General features: G+C 51.0%; 7 protein-coding genes across 7 annotated transcripts; 2 read left to right on the forward strand and 5 right to left on the reverse strand.

Moving 5' to 3' along the window:
• Positions 1–590: 590 nt before the first annotated feature.
• Positions 591–1644, forward strand: PpBr36_03059 (uncharacterized protein; the record flags this gene model as incomplete). Its single annotated transcript, XM_029890235.1, has 3 exons — positions 591–698; positions 1222–1353; positions 1456–1644. The coding sequence occupies 3 exons, from the start codon at positions 591–593 to the stop codon at positions 1642–1644; spliced, it is 429 nt and encodes a 142-aa protein (XP_029752843.1).
• A 1659-nt stretch (positions 1645–3303) lies between these two features.
• On the reverse strand, positions 3304–4317 carry PpBr36_03060 (uncharacterized protein; the record flags this gene model as incomplete). The annotated part of the gene is made up of 1 exon (XM_029890236.1): positions 3304–4317. The coding sequence occupies one exon, from the start codon at positions 4315–4317 to the stop codon at positions 3304–3306; it is 1014 nt and encodes a 337-aa protein (XP_029753839.1).
• A 1137-nt stretch (positions 4318–5454) lies between these two features.
• Positions 5455–6962, reverse strand: PpBr36_03061 (uncharacterized protein; the record flags this gene model as incomplete). The annotated part of the gene is made up of 3 exons (XM_029890237.1): positions 5455–5641; positions 5748–5959; positions 6036–6962. The coding sequence occupies 3 exons, from the start codon at positions 6960–6962 to the stop codon at positions 5455–5457; spliced, it is 1326 nt and encodes a 441-aa protein (XP_029753838.1).
• Positions 6963–9313: 2351 nt separating this feature from the next.
• On the reverse strand, positions 9314–10726 carry PpBr36_03062 (uncharacterized protein; the record flags this gene model as incomplete). Its single annotated transcript, XM_029890238.1, has 1 exon — positions 9314–10726. The coding sequence occupies one exon, from the start codon at positions 10724–10726 to the stop codon at positions 9314–9316; it is 1413 nt and encodes a 470-aa protein (XP_029753841.1).
• A 1265-nt stretch (positions 10727–11991) lies between these two features.
• Positions 11992–12934, forward strand: PpBr36_03063 (uncharacterized protein; the record flags this gene model as incomplete). Its single annotated transcript, XM_029890239.1, has 3 exons — positions 11992–12029; positions 12147–12167; positions 12502–12934. The coding sequence occupies 3 exons, from the start codon at positions 11992–11994 to the stop codon at positions 12932–12934; spliced, it is 492 nt and encodes a 163-aa protein (XP_029753840.1).
• PpBr36_03064 (uncharacterized protein) lies at positions 12674–13115 on the reverse strand (the record flags this gene model as incomplete). Its single annotated transcript, XM_029890240.1, has 2 exons — positions 12674–12910; positions 13110–13115. The coding sequence occupies 2 exons, from the start codon at positions 13113–13115 to the stop codon at positions 12674–12676; spliced, it is 243 nt and encodes an 80-aa protein (XP_029753835.1).
• A 1643-nt stretch (positions 13116–14758) lies between these two features.
• PpBr36_03065 (uncharacterized protein) lies at positions 14759–16886 on the reverse strand (the record flags this gene model as incomplete). The annotated part of the gene is made up of 2 exons (XM_029890241.1): positions 14759–16390; positions 16494–16886. 2 exons carry the CDS (start codon positions 16884–16886, stop codon positions 14759–14761), a joined length of 2025 nt encoding a protein of 674 aa, XP_029753834.1.
• Positions 16887–19496: the final 2610 nt, after the last annotated feature.

Below are 19496 nucleotides of genomic sequence, written 5' to 3' on the forward strand. Positions count from 1 at the left end.
GCAGATGCCTGCCCATCAATCTGGACCCTTTCTACTTTCCATATTGTCTTGTTTCGTCTCACACAAACACCCGCTTCGCCGCAGCCGGCCGAAGGCATCACGGCAGTCAGCCTCGTGCGAGTGCACGCCCCCTTTCCTCTACCAAATGTTTACCTAATCAGAGGATACAAGCATCACATCATTGTCCCCACAATTCCTGACTCGACCCCCACCCACGCGAAAGACAGCTATCTCTGACGAGCTGCACTGCTTGCAGAGGTAGAGAGGCAGAGCTGGGCGCGCGTTGTAAAACTACGACAGACTACGAGAGCCTTTGACTTGCACTGGATTTTCAGCCTTCTGAATTTTCCGACTCGTCACCATTCACGAACCCGACAAACCTAAGCACGCTCCACGCGCGAATAGCCTCAACCCCAACGGCGCATTCACATATCGCCAAGTGCAGCACATTTTTCATTCATTCATTTGTTTTTTTTTTTTTTTCTCAGCCTGCCTTGCTTGATTCAGCGCATTTATTCAGACGCGTCTGAAGCTCAACCGCAACCACTGTATTCACCCGTGCAACCCACATCGCGTCCCGCACCACCAAAATGGCAGGCGGCAAGGGAAAGTCTTCGGGCGGCAAGAGTTCTGGTGGGAAGACATCGGGCGAGGGGCCCAAAAAGCAACAATCGCACTCTGCTCGCGCAGGACTTCAGGTAAGTTGAATCATATTTCAGTGCATCATCGATGAATTCATTGTCTGCATTTCTTTGCTTGTTGTGTTTCGCGTCACCTTGGAGCTTCGATGTCACCGACGACCTCAGTCATCGCACCACATCCGTCCATCCCACAAGACCATTCCGAACTGCCTCGCGATACTCAGACGGACCATTACGTTCTTCAGCTATCCCGATAGACTCGACGGCATCGCCATCAAAATGCGCGCTTTGGCATCTATCTGATGGAGCTTGCGCGCGCACATTTTCGACCTGAGGCTGTTTGGCTTTGGAAACTGGGCGGAAGCTTGCCACGACGCGTTCGTCGAACAAAATAAAATGTCTTGCCCCGCCACGAATGCAACAAGCACCTCTTACACGGCCATCATTCCAAACCAACCCGACCCGTCATGGCCTGCGTGCGGCGCATCGCAGCTCGGACTCGAGCATCTATCTACTTGCCTGATTTTTACATGTGACTGTTTGGGCGGCCATCAACTAATGCTGGAATCTGCGCTTTCAGTTCCCATGTGGTCGTGTCAAGCGTTTTCTGAAGCAAAACACTCAGAACAAGATGCGCGTTGGCGCCAAGGCTGCTGTATACGTCACCGCCGTTCTTGAATACTTGACCGCGGAGGTTTTGGAGCTCGCGGGGGTAAGTTGCCTCTCTTGTTGGGCCATGTCAACCCACCCAAGCTCTTGTCCCTTACAAAAGGGCAAGTGTGCGCAGCAGCTAACGTTAGACTCTACAATACAGAACGCCGCGAAGGATCTAAAGGTCAAGAGAATCACTCCCCGTCACCTACAGCTTGCCATTCGTGGTGACGAGGAGCTGGACACACTTATCCGTGCGACGATTGCGTTTGGTGGCGTACTGCCACACATCAACCGGGCGCTGCTGCTCAAAGTAGAACAGAAGAAGAAGAACAAGCAGATCGAGGCCTAAGACACTGAGTGTCAGGAGCGTGCGTGCTTTTTGTGGTTGTTCTTGTCGGCTGTTTTACACACTTGATACTTGGGCTGGTTTGGGTTTGGGTCTCGTCCCTTTTTTTTCTTTTTTTCTTTTTTTTTTTTGGTCTCTTATCTCCTTATTTTTATGCTATGGTCGGATTGTGGGAAACCATTCTTCCATTGTTTGGTGTACAAAGGGTAATAGGCAGCCCGCGGCTGCCATGGGGACTGTTATACCGGTTATGAAAGCATGTGTGCTCATCTCCATACCCACTGTGCCACTGATGTGATCGTTGGTTCTAGCAAGGATTGAGAATTTTATTCAGGCGTTCAACCAGCGGCTGACCACGCTTCCCGGAGCTGCCTGGCGGGGACTTCGATAGCCTCGTCTCGTCAGTTGCACATGAGAGCATGGAACTGGCCGGGATGCACTTGGGTTGGTACTAAACATACTCTCTTTGACCAAATGTTCAGGATGTGTTCGTTCATTCATGCAAACCTTGGCTGGGACCTGCCTGATCTAGGCGGACCAACGTTGTGGCGATCCCAGAGGTACTCTAGCTTTTCAGGATTTTTGTTCTGGGAACAAGAGGACAGGGACCATTGACTACCTTTATCCTGTCAGATAACGGAATGATGGTTTCATTCTGGGATATCACGTGGTTCAAATCAGTGATAGCAAACACCGCTCGCTCACAGGGGCAAGGAAGCAAAGAAAAAAAAAACACTTGTTCCTTCCCCGTTGTCCCTTGTTCCCGGTATATGTTGAATCCTGCTTGGAGACGTTGCTCGATTTGACGATTCAAGACCCCTGGTTAGGCTGGACAAATCTGTCGGTTTTCAGTGACTTGACATGGCTGGTACTTCTGGCTATTTTTTTTTTTTTTTTTTTTTTTTTTTTTTTTTTTTTTTTTACGACTAGGTTCAGTTGGAACTCCATCCATTCTGCCCAGTAACTGGTGCACAATGAGCCTTTTGTCATTTTTGCCACACCCCTGTCGCTTAATCCTCACTCGGGCCTCCTTCCTGTCGTTCTCCCAGTGGCTCCAGAGAGGCATCGGTGCAATCGTCGCCCAGAAGAAAAAGGTTTAGCCCAACCCGGTTTTGTCAGCCATGGCTGCTCAAGATCGACAGCGCTGGGGAACAGAATAAACCAGACAGGCGGTGGCGATGTAGTCCGAAAACCCCCGTCTTCAAAACGTGCGTATGCTTCGACTACACCAGTGCATGGGGCGCATTGTTCAACAGCAGCCAGCTGCTCAGATACAATCGCTTCTCGGGCGAGCGAGGCGTTAAGCAATCTGTTCCCTTTCAATATTTGAGAAGTGGGCCGATGCCATCCAAGAAATGGACGACAAATCCTGGCGAATTGTGGTCGATGGGCAAAGATAATCCCGCAGGCTAACCAGCGGGTAAGCAGAATGTATACTGTAACATGTCGTTTTGTGTATTTAGTTTGTGCCTCAAAGGATTTTTTCGAGGCTGTCGTCAACCTGGAATCTTTCGCGTCTTTTGCAGCCTGTCGACAGCCACCGTGGTTGACTGTTCGATGTTGCAAATTGATTGATTCGGGCATATCGTGGTTTGATAAACAGGAAACCATATCATTTCACAAGTCATCGACCTCGACAGCACATCTCTTTGTCGTCCACTGCTATTCAGACTCTTGGTAGAGTCTCTCGTCTTTTACCCAAGCAGCCACCCTCGGGGGAACCAACTCCCTGAGCCGGGCCCAGTCCCCTTTAGAGGCAGCTTCTCTCGCAGATGTGCTGCTGACGAGACCCTGTGCGTCCCCAGCCTCGGCAACTTCGATGCGACTCGCCCACTCCTTCAGCCCGCCGGCCTGCTCGAGAGCGTCCCCGTGCGTGACTTTCTCGAGGTACGCCAGCTGATCCTCCCTGCCGCCCCAGTCGGCGTCCGCACGGAGCGTCAGGCGCATCCTCGCGCGCCCGAACAACGGCGACAGCGCCTCTCGGATCCCATTCACAGCCTCTCCGTTTTCCGCAGTCCGGGAGTAGTACTTGGGGTTGAACAGCCTGATCAGGGTGTCGTAACCGATGAGAAAAACCTGCTCCACGGGGTGCCTCCCCGCCCGGGGCGGCTCGAACGCTGTCTCCTCGACCGCCGCAAGGGCCGCGCTCTTGTCGTGAAAGTACGGGAGCGTTGTCAAGGCCAGGTCGATGCCGAACCTATGGCCGTCATGATCGCCGCCGCCGTCAGAAGCGTCATCCGCGCCCGCATCGTCGTCGCCAGCGAGCTCCTCGTAAACGTCCTGGGCTAGGGCGTTCATCATAGCTAGCCGCTGCTCGAACGAGGCCGGCTTCGGGGCCTTGTCTGCATTGTTGACGGCCAGGAGCAGCACCAGCCTGGTGTGCCGCATGTCTTCGGTGCTGCGGATCGCGCTCGTGGCCATCTGCATGTGCGCCCTGGTCGGCGGGTTGAAGGAGGCGTCCAGGACGACGACGCGCCTCGGCAGACGCGGTTTGCTCCTGTTTGCCGTGTCGACATCGCCGTTGCTGCTGGTTGTGGCGCGGGGTACATCTTGTGGTAGCGGCGAGCCTGCATCGTGGCGCGGAGCTTCACACAATATCTGCAGCTGATCCTGGGATGAACGGAACCTATCTAGCCCGTCTTTGAAGAAGTCAAGGGCCTTGACGTGGGGAGACATTTTGCCACGTGCGAGACGGGATGGAGAACGCATCAAACTATAGTCATACGCTTTCACCCAAAGATGAGACGCACTGTAAGCACGAGGAAATTCCAAAGAGGAGAAACAACCCCTACTTGTATTTTTTTTTTTTTTTTTTTTTGTGAGTTGAACATGAGAGCGGACGTGAAGCGATATCTCAGGTGGAGCTGGGGGAGGAATTACCTGCTCGGCTTATGTAAACAAGAAAACATACTTTGGGTAGGTACTCTAACTGCCATCGCAGTCCTGTGCCTCCCGAAAATACGCAACCAGGGGGATTTCGTCTCATATTGTAGCAAACTCTTGGTATGTCAAAACACCCAAGATGCAGGGCACCAAAAAAGGAAAAGGACAAAAATTTAATTGATTCCCCCGAACCGGAGTCGAGCCGGTGACCTTCTGATTACAACCGAGCGAATTACAGTCAGACGTGATGAACCAACTACACCATCAGGGGTTTGAACTTGCTGATCAGTCCGCACGTTGCTACTATGTTCGGAATCTGGAAGGGGTGAGGGGTCGATACGAGGTCAGAATCTCGCAACCCCACCTTTGGTGCAACAGACAGTACCTACCCACCATTGTCACAATATCAATTACTGTGTACAGTAGGAACAATCATCAACATCGCATACACATGGCAAATTCCGTCCTCTTCAACGCTTTCTCCTTTTTTATTTTTTTTGTTGCTTTTGGTTTGATACTAATGTTCGTAATCCGGTATTTCACTCGTATTCGACCAGGCCTACTTATCTACGTAGTCCCTGTTTCGTGTGCGCCCATACTTTGTGTTCTTGACTCGGCAGACCCCAGGTGTTGCCAGTGTCTTGCTTTTTTTTTTTTCTTTTTTTTTTTTCAACATAGGTATCATGTATCATCATAACAGCGTGTTGATCCGATTCCAAATCCGACCTTTTCCCACCTCATCCCTGGATTTCGTCTTCGATTCCCCATTCCCCATTTTCACTCACCTCGTATACCGATATAGCTTTGTATACTACAGCCTAAGAAAAAGTGTGTACATGCGCTTGAAGAGACTGCCTGCAATGGTTGCGATGAAAAACACAAAACCAAAAATAGAATCTAAGAAATTAACAAGAAAACAACAAATCGCTCCTAGCTCCAATGCGGCGGATACTTTTGCTCCGCACACTGAGGATACGTCCAGAAAATCAAGCAGTCCACGACTGGGTTCGTGATGCGCCTCCACCATGGTATCATGTGCGACGGAAGATGATGGCTTGTTCGTTGATACTCGCACAAAAGCACGAGGTTTCCGAGCACATTAAAGAGTCGGAAAAGACTGTAGGCCATGTTGGTTAATAACGTTGCACACGTTGCATGTGGCCCGGGGCAGAAGATAGGGCAAAGGTGAACAGAAATAGCACCATGGGAGGGATGACACTTACAGGTTAAAGCAGAAAAATATCAGACATGCCATCGTGCTTCTGGGAAGCTCGTAATATGGTGTCTCGATGTACAAGTCGATGATCCAGTGAATCGGGGGGATCCAGCAGAGCAGTGTCATGAGCTCAAACAAGAAGCTCCAATGGTACGTCCTGATGCGGTTCCCGCGGAACGTGAGGATGAGAAAGCATACCCAGAGAAGCAGGAATGAAGTCTTGGTTGTTGCGTGCACAAAGTCAGCATGTATGTTTCAAACAGACTCCTTCGGGGCGTCACGAGGGGGTACTTACCACGGTGGGAGCAAAGACTTGAATGTCGTTCCGGAAATACCTCCATGCCAACGCAGCACCTATGACGCCCAGAGCTAGCTGCATCCAGCCCAACGAGAAGAAAAACAGCAGTGCGTCGTTATACTTGTTGTAGCATCGCCTGTGAAACTGTACGTGGCCAGTAGCCGGCGAAGACGTGACGGGCCAACCACACCAGCGGCATATCCAGACGCCGTCGCCGTTGCCCATAGTCACCTTGCGCCCAACAACGATCCGGTCGTCCCTCTCGGCGACCGCGCAGTTGACGCAAAGCGCACAGAGTGGATAGTCTCGATGCGTGGCCGGCGCCTGCAAAAGACCCAATCGTTCTTCGTCGTAGGCCAGGCAGCGGGCACAGTGACTGAGCAACAGGCGCCGGAGGTGATCGGGCCCAAATAGCACCCTGATTGCACGGGGTGACGCAAGCTTCTTGTAGAAGCGACATGTTCGCCTTAACCGCTCAATGTCACCAAAGTTGAGTTGCCGGATGATCAACATCTGCAATTCGGGCGGCAGAGTCGCGAGAGTGAGTGGCGCGGTGCGCTGGGCAGCAGCTAGTCTTATTTGCTCGGCCTCGACCGCGTCCAGTACTCGCTGCTCCTCCGTCTGTCGCTGCCGGACAACATCATCTGTCGAGTCCCCAGCCATGCTCCTTGCGCTTTTTGCGCTGGATGCAGTCACCTGAGATCCCACGATAATGCCGCTCGGACTTTGGTGCTCCAACTCGGGCCTGCCCTTTTCGATATCTATCCCTAGCCCATCGGTATGATTTGTCTCTGAGGAGCCCGTAGGCGTGGGGATGGAATTGTGTGCAGCTCCATTGCCCAAGCCCAGCGAGTTGAGAGAATTGCGCAGGGAGATGCTCAGACCCTGCGCTATGCGCTGCTGCAGATTGATAGCTGGATCCATCGTCTGTCTGTCTGCTCGCGGCTTGCGCTACCGAAGCGGAGCTCACCTCACCTGGTCCGAATGAGGTGCAAGGGTGGGCATGCAATTGGCAAGCCTATGTGGGACTGGGGACGGCGGACTGTTTCTTGGACCTCATCGACCGAAGAAAGGAATCTTCCGGAGAAACCGCGCTGTCGCTTGATTGGTTATGTTGTTGTACAAACGAGGGCTGCAAGTTGATGGGATGAAAATGCAATAGAAGAAAAATGGCAAGAAAATAAGTTAAAGAGAGAAGGAGGAAAGAAAAAAAAGAAAGAAAATTGCTTGACAAGACGAGAACTTCGCCGCGTTCGCGACGCCGTGTCAAGCTAGGTTTCCCCCGCGTTGCCCATCCACTGTGCGACACGTCCAACAAGTCAGCTCGAGTAGGTAGATGGCCTAGTGCTACTCAAGCCTTAGTCTATAATGGGTGGTGAGGTGCCGACGCAACTATGCTGCAATGCAACAAAAATGAATTCGATAGCGAGGATAATGGATTTGTGCCCCGCAATCAAATCAAGCTGATGTGAGGTCAGGCATCGAGTGAGTTCAGGGTAGTAAAGACGCGCAGCTAGACACCAATTGTGTTTCCCGTCAAGGCTGAAAATCGAAAAGAGCCAAAAATGAAGAGGAAGGCAGGGTTGTGTCTATTCGGCGTCTCAACTAAGGTAGGTAGGTAGACAGGATAGATTGAATCAGCAAGGTTCGCACAAGTAAACATCAATGACTGACGGGCCATTGAAAAGTGTGACCGAAGCTAAAGGAGGCGTACATCAAGGATTCTGATGGCCAACAAGTCCTACCAAGGGAGAACTGCTGGTTTCCTGCGGTCTTGCCTGGCCGCCTATCTGACGTCGCAAAACCTGCCTTGCCCACTCGTTTCTTTCGACATTTGCCGTCCACCCAAGCGAAAGAACCCGACCTAGAATCCAGCTGCCGACATCTGCTTGTATCTGCAAGTACCCGTTACAACGCCCGCACCATAGGGGTTATAAAAAATTAAAAGAAAAAATAAAAACACAGAACAGCAGTAAGTGATTGCTCGATAGTCCGCCCCTAACTGTGCCAAGGCCCGGCGCCCACGACTGCGCGTACCTGAAAAAGTTTAGAATAAAACTAAATTCAGTCACCCGATGATGAACAAATCGCTGAGTTCTATGGCCTTGATTATTAAATACCTACCAAGCAGGTGTCTCATCCAAATTACTCAGAACAAGCGTCCCATCAAAATGCGCCTTATCTTTCTACGAACCAGGTCCTCATTGTGCTTCCCCTATTGCACTAGAATTCTGTTTGCATCTCGAAAATCGAAGCCCAGCAGTCCACGCCGACAGGGACTTGTTCGAATAAGTGCCGCGCGTGTTCAGGACTTTCATACCACATAGTACCGGGCGTCCACAATCAAGCGCCCAAGTAGAGACTAAGACAAAACATGCACAAAGTAGTCTTCTTCTTCGCGTCCCAAGCAAGCTCAGTGATCGCAATGAAAAAAAGAGAAAAAGGCCTGTCAGATTTGCATCGAAGCCCACCCCGCCCAGGCGCCCGAAGGCAAGACCCTGGGTAATCGGGGTAGAGATCATCACAGCCCTCTATACAGCAGCCGAGAAAACCCGGCTACCGCCATCCTTTCGGACAGAGCGAGGACGAAATAAGTGGTTTTCACCCTAGGGCAACGAGCATAAGAGTCATCAACCAGGGTATGGTCTGAAGCTTCTTTGGGAAACAAAGAAGTGGGTCGATTACTATAGAAATGATTCCTGTTGAAGAGATAAAATGTTAGTGATGTGATGTTGATTGAGTGCTGAAGAGGTGATGAGGCAGTGTATAGGAGACTCACTTTGAAGTAAGATCGACATGGTAGAAAGAGAAAAACGAAATCGGTTTGGAGAGGGCGAGCAGGTCTTCTTATACTCTCTACAAGTGGGGCAAATGTCTGGCCTGTGCAAGAAAAGTTTGCAGCTGACTAACACCCAACCACGTCCTTTGCCGTTGGGCGGGCCCATTATGGGTACCATTCTCTTTCTATGGGAATCTAATTCCGCCTGTGGTTGCGGCGCGAACACCAAGTGGTTCTCTGCATCCATTTGCGCTGCCATTCGCCAATCAGCTACATCATCTTGAAAGCCATGATTCGCGGAGTGGAGGAAACTCGAGTAATACTCGGTCTGGAACTGCGCAGTACCCGGTTACCGGTATCGAGAAAATTTGCCGACTGCTCCGAGTGCAGCTTGCTTCGAATTTCATCAGAATAAAATAGAATAAAATAAAATAAAGGCCTATCCAATCATGTAAAAACGCCAATATCATGCTATCCAAATCAGGACATCTCACGTCTATCCATCCGCGGCCTTCTCCGAAACCAGCTGCTTCTTGAACAGAACCATGTCGGACAGTAAAAATTTTTCTGCTGCTCGCTCCGACCTCCCGGCCGCCGCCGTGACATCTGAGGCCATCTCATATTCTGGACCATAGCCATTCGGGCCTCTACGGACCACTGGGAGCTCCGAGGCCGGACTGGGCTGCGTTGCGCTCCATGGCGTTACCGCAAAACTTCCGTGACCCGTCATTGCGCTCATGGGGGCTAGAGTTCCGTCGGGACTGCGGGTATATGTTACTCCCCATTGCGAGTTGGTGGTATCAATGCTTGCCAGCCCCGTTTTTGGGTCGTCTTTGGGTCTTGCTGGGCGACAGCTATCCAAGATACGCTGTTGCTGTCTGACAAGATATGTTGCCACACAACGAATTGGGATGTCGTCTTGGGCCGGACTACCGGGAGCCGGGTCGACATTGACAGGACTACCCGGAAGCTCAAGACATTCGCCTGCTGGCATTTGGTTTAGAGATCGCTGAAAAGACGGTGGTGCCGGCGAGTGTGTCCTGTGGGAACCGTGTCCGATGCTGCTCGAGCTCTCCGACAGGTCCTTGGCTTGTCCCAAACTTTGTTCAGCAATAGACTTGCGCTGCCGATAGTACCAACCGGCGAGGATACCAACGCCCATGAGTACAACGGCGGCCGCGGCTCCGACACCTATTCCAGCCTTTGCGTCCGCACTCAATCCCTGGCTTGGGGGCGGGGCCGGGTTTCCCGGCTGGCTGGGGTCCTCAACCGCAAACATCCAACCCGCAGAGTCGTGAGGTTCCCCGATAGAGCTCTTGAGAAAGCACCTGAACCCTGCTGTATCGTCCATATACCCCCAGCCCACCGACGTGCATCCACTGTTATCCTTCGCGCACACGTCGATGCAATCGTTGAGTGATTTTGCTGCTACATTGTACAAATCTATAGCGCCGAGGGACGAGTGGTAGTCACGCCCACACATAACGACGTAGCGCTTGGATGTCGAAGGCTCGGTGAAGACGGTGAGGTTGTCGGCTGGGCAGTGGATAGGTGAGCTGCCCGGTCCTGAGGTGACCTGTGCGGTTGGCGATGGGATCGGAGGCGTCGCGCGTTTATGTATGACGGGCGTGCCCCTCGGCCTGATGGCAAGAGCTCTTCTGGGAGCCCATGGAGCTTCAGACCCTCGTGGGCCGTTCGATCTGATTTCCAAATTTGATGGGTGGTTGTTCGCAGCCGCCCCTCCTAAGCTGTCTGGCGTTATGATGGGATTGTTGATCGAGACAGCGGTCGCGTTGGCCAAAAGAGCCAACAAGGTAACTAATAACATGAGGAAACTCCCCGGGGACCGAGACCTTGAAGCCTCATGGGAACTGAAGATCACGGGTCCATACCCCGAAGCTGCGGCCATGGAGTCACTTGAGAGAGCAAGCCTGGCCTGGACCAGGCTTGCGACGAGACCAGCTAGTCGATTAAACGGAATAGGTGACAAGAGGAAACATTTATTGATAAATCAAAGAGTATCAAGTAGTAAGAAACAGAGCTATTGACTGGCTGAAGAGGATCGATAGTAAGCAAAGAAAAACAAGCAGCCGGGGTAAATATGGTTGAAGAATAGCGCTTCTCTTTTCTCGAAAACAAGGAGTAGGGCTGGGCCCATTTGAAAGCGAGATGAGCCCGGCAGTGCATGCCTTGGGGGGGTGGAGAGTTACTCATAAGAAAAGACGGACAAATACGTATCCAGCGTCAGCCCAATAGAGAAGGAGGGAAGGTGGTCAGCACTCTAGACCATGTTCCTTGTCAGTCAAAGAAGCAGCATATCGTTCTGAATGGAACCTCTTGTTGCTGCGCCCCCTTGTTCGTCCTACATCCACCTAAACAGCCCCAAGGTCACTCAGCTGGGCCTGCCTATAACGAGTTTGCTCAAACACGTTCATGCAATGTAACCTTTGTCGCGAATGGGGAGGAACTCAGCAGGGTGATTATAATGGGAGAATAGGCGGAAAAAAAAAAAAAAAAAAAAAAAAAGAGTGGTCGTCATTTGGAGATGAACCAAAAGAGTTTTCTTGCAAGCGTTTTACCGACGGTGCGGTCACATGCCGGGGTAAAGAGAAGAGGGGAGAAAAAAAAAAAAAAAAAAAACATGACCCCTTCCCTCTTCCGCAGCAGACGCCCATTGTCAGATAGGTAAGCATCACAGCGTGAGGCAGATTACTTTGAGTACTGTACAGTACAGTAGCTCGGTGAAGGGGGCTAAAAAAAGGCAGGGAACGGAGACACACGGGGAGAGTGGGGTGACCAGGTTCCTACGCTTGCGGGACTGCATGTAGTGGTCTTACTCAGCGCGCTCTCCATTGTTGGTCACATCAAGAACAGAAATCATCAATAATGTTTGAGGCATTCTCATTTGCTCTCAGGCATCGGCAAGTATTACGTCGAAAGTTTACAAGTCCCTCGAACTCTTTGCTTTGCTGACGTAACTTTTCCACAGAGTTTAACTACAGATGAGGTATTTTCCAGTAACTGAGGTGTTTTTGAGTAAAAATACTGTAAGATGTAATAAAATTTAATGTTTGCTCAACGGCTTTCCAATAATTATTGTACAGAGTACAGAGAACTAATGTTTTACCTACTGATCTCCGGTTCAGCTCGATTGTACATATATGCTTGTCTAAGATGTCACAACAACACAACCCTTTCATCTTTTGTTCTATGTAAGTCGCATATATATTATAATACGGTATTCGACTCCATACATTGGCCAACCGCACCTGTCATGAATATTTACTACACGGCGACCTCTCCATAACTACACCTTGTAATCAAACTAGACGAAATGGTAAAGACATACAGTTAGTTGGACTGTGGAAAGATCATGCTAGATGGAAACAGTATTTCGGGTCGAGATGTTGAGAGTAGAGTGTAATATATCTTTCATGTCAGCTACCATGATCTTTTCCTAACCAAGCCAACTAAACATTAATGTTTGAGCGCTGGCGCAACCGGAGGGTACCGGAATATATCCAGACTACTGGGGCAGCCGCATGGGTTGCACCCTCAGCTGGCTCCGTCATATCCTGCTATCTTCTCGACCATTCTCTTATACAAAATATCTCAACGTCATACAAGTAGTCTGGGGAGCCCTGCTTATCCATTTCGTGGCAAACCTAAAAACTGGTCCCTTAGCGTGCGTACCACACCGCTGTACTACACAAACCATATCAGCTTCCCCGCTGTGATTCACATCACGAACTTCAACGTTCCTGCCAAGGCAACAGCCATAATCTCCACGAACCCACCAGGTCTCATCCGCTTCCCCGTGTCATCTTCAAAGGCTTTGAACTACGGACCTGCCTCGTCAGCCCAGTCCTCGCTCGCGCTCCGCACCCGTCGACGACGCCCATCCGGCCGTGGCCTGCGTGTTGTCCCGCATCCGTTTACCCGGGTCGCGACGAAGAAGGACGAGGAGGGCGGCGTGGCGCGTCGGCGTGGCGGCAACATCCAGCTGCTGGTATTGCCTCGGATTGACGATGGCCGAAGGCTCTGTCAAGACTGCCACCCAATATCTGGCCCCAGGTTTTCTTCGGACCCGACGCTTGAGTGCAACAAGAGGGGTTGAAGCAGGTGCAGAGGGAGCGGAGCGGGACAAAAGAGAGAAACGAGGAGGACAAGTTGATATTTCAATTTCCAGTATAACAGCGCGTCAGAAAATATTCCCTTATCTCCTGGTCCATCAAAGCCTTCGAACAAATTGCTTCATCCATCATTCAAGTTCTGCAGTCGTCTCAACTTACTCCCATTTACACACAGGCTTTAAATTCAAACTTAAAAAGTACAGCCCTATGCAACAGATCGGATATCAAAAGGAAAAGCCAAATTTTAGTCTCATAACTTAGGTGTATTATTAAGTAATCATGCAAGCTCCGTGTCTAGAGTGTTCGTTCTTGTATGGTGTTGTTGAGTGGGTGTATGATACAGTTGCTGCTTCCTGCTTCACTCCCCACACACTAGTGACATTGCTCGTAAATGATGCAGAGCACAAAGCGTCACCTGCTCAGCAAACATGAAAAGCAAGCTTAGGAAGTAGGTGAGGTGCAAAGTCAAGGGGCGTGGGAGGCAACAGAAAGCAAACAAAAACATAACCATCTAGACGTCACATCATAACAGCGTGGGATTAAAACAATCGTCAAAAGAAAAAAAAAAAAAAAAAAAAAACAAGAAAATAAGCGAGAAAAAAAAAAAGAACATGCCAAAAAGCCAACGCAAAATGCAACAGAGGAAGGGGTGGCACCTCCGCATCATACACCCCGAGAATCCCCCCACACGCTCGCAACAAGTCGACCAAGAACAATCTGCGCGCCACGCTCCAGGCCTGCGCTGATTTCGGGACCCAACAGCCGTTCAAAAACTGCAGTTTTTCTTTCTCCGCGCTGTCGTTTCTTCGTGATGCTTATTGCCGGGGGCGACCGCATCGAAGGTCGCGCTCGCACGGCACTGGTGAAATGGTTGCCCAAGAAGGTATATAGCGTGACGCCTTGTATCCAAAATGCTTTTTTCCGTCCCCTGAAAAATTCATCACCCAGCTCAGCTCGACCAGGTGACCTTCTGCCCTATGAACCACCCGCTGTCATCATACCCTTCACCGGGGCGTATCCTGCATTCTTCACCTTTTTTTTGTATTCCTCGTCGTCGTCAACCAATGATGATGTCGGGTATAGTATAGAGTTTCTCATCGCTTCGTCAGGACATCGGTGGTGAAATTGTGGTGTACAGGCCACGGTCCGGGCCATTGGTATCGTCCCCGGCACCATAGCAAACAGATAGAGCTCGTGACGGGGAGCAAAAGAAAGCCTCATGGCCTTTTGAAGCTCTCTGACCGTCTTGCTTATTGCAGAAACTGCAACATAGCAAAGAAGAAAGAAAAAGAAACAAGAAAGAGCAGAAATAACCAAGACCACCAAATATATGAAAAATCTGTGATAAGAGAGGGAAGCGGAAAAGAGGAAGAAAAAAAAGAGACACAAATACTCGGCTCCGGCTGAAATTGAAAAGCAAATAGCAGAGATTACAATTCTTTAAGGGGTCATTATGCGGCAGAAAACTTGAAGGGTTGACATGGCAAGGACTGGGAAATGATGAAACAAAAAGCGCCAGAAACACGCCACGTTATCATGGCTTGTGACACAAGCGGAATGACTAGGAATATCATTCAGTAGTGGGCTCGAGCGTTCGAGGCTTTCACGATGACCCCGTTGTTTGTGCTGGTCGAGCCGGGTGTCCCATCCAGTCCGAGGTTGAATGAGGGGTAAAGGAGCTTGTCGGCAGGTACCAGTGGGTCGAATCGACATGAGCTTGGCGTGGCACTGATGTTTACCACCAACATTTAGTGATTCCATGTTGAGCTGGATGTGCTTGTTCGGGCGTTGTCTGACGAGTCTTGAGTTCAACACTTGTTAGCATTTGAGGGGGGCATGTAACATTGGGACTCGACGGTATAAACCATACCACTGTTACGCTGCATGTGGCCATTCTGTCGGGTGCGAGTTCCGAACCCAGAAGACTCTACACTGGGACCCCGAGGCTGCCTTTCCGGAGCACGATTGCTTGCGCCATTGCCATTGCCGTTGGCACTAGGTCTTTGGCTGCCAATAGCACCGATACTACCGATTGCACCAGGCCCATCGTTCCTAGGCCGGGTCACTGGCACGCCAGAGTCGAAGGCCGCCCTGGTGAGTGACCCCAACCTATCGGTGTGCATGGACTCAACACCCGATTGCGACGGTGGCGGGACTGACATTGGTGGGAATCCAGCATTGTTATCGGTGGTGTAATGACCAAAGAGAGAAATGTTGTGTCCCGGAGCGCCAATATTAGTTGCGCTTGTGACAGATGGCGAAGGGCTGGGACTGTAGGAGCGCAAGTCGGCAAAGCTCTTGACACCTCTGAGGCCGTTCATCGCGTGCGGACCATCCGGACTGCCGGGGACCCCAAGCAGACCGCCTGTTCGAGCTTGAGTGTGGTAGGTACCTGATGGGGCACCCCTGGACTGTTCGGCAAAGTCAATGGTGGCAGCACGGCTGAGGCCTCTTGGATGGGTGTCCAGTGTGGCGCCAGTTGACGGTGCTAGAGTCCCCTTCTCCATTCCGCCCGAAGAAAGCTTGCGTACAACCACTTGTCGATTGTCGCCATCCCCAACGCTGGTGTGGTTCAGACCAAGGTTGTGCGAAAGGATGTGGATATCGCGTCGCTGCTCAGGAGTGAGGTTTGAGGGGAATACCATGATCTCGCGGTTCACATCGTTCTTGAACATGTAGAGCTCCATGTAAGCTTTGAGCGTGGATTCGTTGTTTAGATCGATGGGGTGTTGTTCGCTCGGCCCTGCGACTTGAGTCAGCATTCCCGAACCGTCCCTGGCTTGTGCTTCTTCGCCGTTCCCTGACATGGAGTACATGGTCATCCGGTGCTTACTATACGTATGTGCGGCATCCGATACGGTGGAAGCGGCATTCAGTGAGGAGATGGATGCCTGGTGCTGCAAGGGCGCTACCGAGCGGTGCTGCTCCTCCAACTGCCCACGCTTTTCCCGCTTCTCACGCTCGATCCTCTCACGCTCGTGTTCCGGGAGCATCTTTTTGTACTCGACGCGCAGTTTGCGACCGGACACATCCATTCCGTTCATGCTGTTGATGACAACCTTTGTCTCTTCGGGGTGCGCAAAGTTGGCAAAGGCCAGCCCGCGGAAGACACCCTGGTCGAAGTGGTAGTTGAAAGCGTATGGCTGCGGCAGGTTCATGTCCACCATCAAGCTCTGCAGGGTCTCCTTCCGTACGTTGAAAGGAATGTTCTTGATCACAATAGCCGTCTTGATCAAGCCGGGGCCACCAACGTGGTCATCATCGCCGTGAGATCCCATCTCGGGATGCATGAAGTTCCCACCGGGTGGGGCAACTGTGTAAATCTGGCCGTTTGTGGTCCCTACGCCTTGCACAGACTGAGGGTAATGGTGCATTTGCCCGCGTTGCTGCAGAGGCGGTGCTTGACCACTCAGGTTAGAATCTCCCATGCCAGCCCATTCCTACATTTGTAGACTCTTGTCAGTTACTGCTGGAGGCGGTAGAGGCACTACTATATCGGCGGCGGATAGATGATAGAGAATAGACTCTTGGGAAAGTACGCACAGTAGGGAGAGGTGCCCTCCTATTCACACCTCCTCGAATCCGAGTAGGATCGGTTATGGCACCATTGATCGTCGCGGGATTTCCATTGTAACTCCAGGCTTGAGCATTTCCGTACATGAAAGTATTTGCGCCCGAGACGGGGGAAGGTCCAGACCTCTCAAAGCGTGAGGCACCCGAGTTGAACGAATTGAAACGATCGTCGGAATTGGAGTAGAAGCTCAAGTCTCCGATCTGCTGGCTTAGCGCATCGATGCCACCTCGCTGGTTTTGACGGCCGGTCCCCATGGCGCCTGGGAATCCGGCGGTGGTGGCATATCCGGGCCTGGATGAGCTCGTCGACCGGTTGACGGTGCCGTACTGGCTGTTCAAGTAGCCCTCTTGCTGTTGATTCATTATCGTGCACGTCTATATTGTATGGTGGGTCGTGTTGATGGCGAGTCCACACCAGCTGCCGGCTAGAAGGGCAGCAGACTGTAGAGATACCAAGCAATACTGACTGGCGATGGCTCTCGATGAGCGAGTTTGATTTTGTAGCTGTCGCGAAGGATGATGCAGCGAAGTAGGTTTCAATCGCTCAGGGGCACGGCGAGAGAAAGCCTAACACGTTTTGGTCAAGGGAATGTCGTCCCCTATTCCGTAATTTTCTCAGTCCCTGGCTCTTTCGACCCCCTCTGCCAGCCGACGAATGGTCGGGGGGCTCTACCGCAAAATCTGTGGGGAACAGGTGGAAACGGGGGGGTCAGGGCTGGCGGCGGATGCGAAAAGTCAAGTCAAGCGTCTAGTCGAATTGAATCAGGTTCAAGGAGCGACAGAGAGCAACTCAGCAGAGGCGTCGTGGCTCAGAAGTTGGGCGTCGGGTACAGAGAGGGAGGGAGAGAGGGCAACGCAAAAAGGAAGGTAAGAATCGCGGATGGGCATAAAGTCGTTAAGGGTGCGCTGGCGACGGGAGGTCTGGGAGATTGGAGATGGAGAAGGGGTTTGGTTTGAGAAAAATTTGGAATGACGAGGGATAAGGATGTTTTGCTCGGGTCAGGCAGACGGGACGACCCACCGACTGGTTCAGTTGTGGATTAAAACGCCTTTCACGGTTCACTCGCAGTGCGGACTTCTGGAAGAAAAAATAAGGGAGGGGCGCGTCCCGTTTGGGTTTCTAGCACGGTTACCTGAGCTGCCGCGTGGAGCTTGGCACCTGGCACCTGGCAACCAAAGAAACAAGAAAAAAAAAGAGTAAAAGGGGGAAATAAAAAGAAAAATGAAGAACAAAAAAAGTTCAGTTGCAATTTGGCTGAAAGCTACATTTCCCAACAAAGACCTCGACACGATTTTAGACCTTGCGTGTACCTAAATCTCTACTCGGTCATTCTTAATTCAAGACAAGAAAGGTTTGGGCATCTAATTACCTACCGCTCCCAATTGTTAGGTAGGTAGTTGGGTAAGTGCCTGTCCTGAAAGTAGACAAGGTAGACAATGTGTGCAACGCAACGTCTTCATTCTTCCACGCGCGCGTGCCACAGGTTGGTAGGTACCGTATTTTAGGTATCATTGACGCGGGTCAGTCAGGTGTCTGAGCGTGGCGTTGGCGTCCAGCCAGTGAGGGCGTGGCACCTTGCATCGAATCGAATCACGGTATAGATCGCTCACTAGTCCGGTGGGTGGACGGGAATACCTGGACGGTAGATGGGACGGGAGAAGAGATGGCTGGTACGTTGTGGCCAGTACCAAGAGTTACGTGGTAGTTGTTCAAGACGTAGGTAATTCGAGTATCTACGTACCTTGGCTGCTTTTCAAGGTGCTTAGGAACTTTGAGGAACCTAGTAACTGTCGCAGATGAGCTGGGTGGCGTATGTTTTTGTTGTTGTTCTTTTCCCCGGTTGTCGCCTCATTACGTCTGGACTTCTGGGTTGAACCGCGTATTTGGAAACGGAGTACCCAGGTCTAGATCTACCTACCATAGTAAACGAGCTGGCAAGCTGTCTACAGATGATTGGCGTTCGGGTCGTTGAAGCAGCACTGACATGGCTCGGTCCTTTTTATGCAAGGCGCCTGGCTGGACTGGAGCTTGATTGTTATATGTACTACAAGGTGATTTTCTTCCCTGAAATTGATCGACACTGGCAGTTGATTGGCGGGGCAAAGGGAACAAAAGCGAGCTTCATGCACGAGGGACAGAAAGATGGAACTGACAATATGGTGATGGCTGCAAATACAACACGACACGGATAAACCTCCAGTTTGTGCAGCAAAGACGCAGCAGGTCCCATGCGAGTGAGGCACGAATCTCCAGCCTAGGCTCTAAACTAGATCTAGAGTCAGTCGCCTTTGTACCCAAATAAGGTAATCTCCAGATTGGCCTAGGTTACCAGCTGCCACGTAGTACGGTACAAGCAAGATCCTCAGCAAAGAGCCGGGACTCCACAGTTCCATCCGATCGATGCCTGAGCAGCTTATTAGCAAGCAATCAATCAATCGACCTGGTTTGCCTCACATACTACCAAACGGAATATCAAATTCAAGGTCAGACGGGATTTTCAACTGCCACAACAAAGCACTATCGCATACCGTACACACCTCCAATATTGCAGGACAAAGAAAAAAAAAAAAGAATGCATACATGCTGCGAGTTTAATGGCCGCTAGCGGGGGCATTGGGAAAGCGCCAACACCTTTTTTTTTTTTTTTTTTCAAGTCTTCCCTTTTTCTTCTTAATTTCTCCCTGCATCTGCGAAGATGTCGGCAGCAATTTTCCTTCAGCGCAAAATCGATTGGACAAGTTCTTATGGCAACTCAACACAATTTACATCCTTTGCAAGCCATCCGGGGTTTGAACTTTGCAAAGAAAGAAGCGCATGTCGCTTGCGGTGCACTGTCCCCAGAATGTCTTGCCCATGAGTATCTCTAACTCAGCCACAAACACACAGTTTAACCTCGAGCAAATAGCAGGCCTGCGATATTGGTTAGGTCTCGTTCTGGATCTCCTAAAATCAAGAAGTCTGGGCAAAAGCCG

Source organism: Pyricularia pennisetigena, chromosome 3 (assembly GCF_004337985.1).
Source record: "Pyricularia pennisetigena strain Br36 chromosome 3, whole genome shotgun sequence".
In the NCBI taxonomy this organism is placed as follows: domain Eukaryota; kingdom Fungi; phylum Ascomycota; class Sordariomycetes; order Magnaporthales; family Pyriculariaceae; genus Pyricularia; species Pyricularia pennisetigena.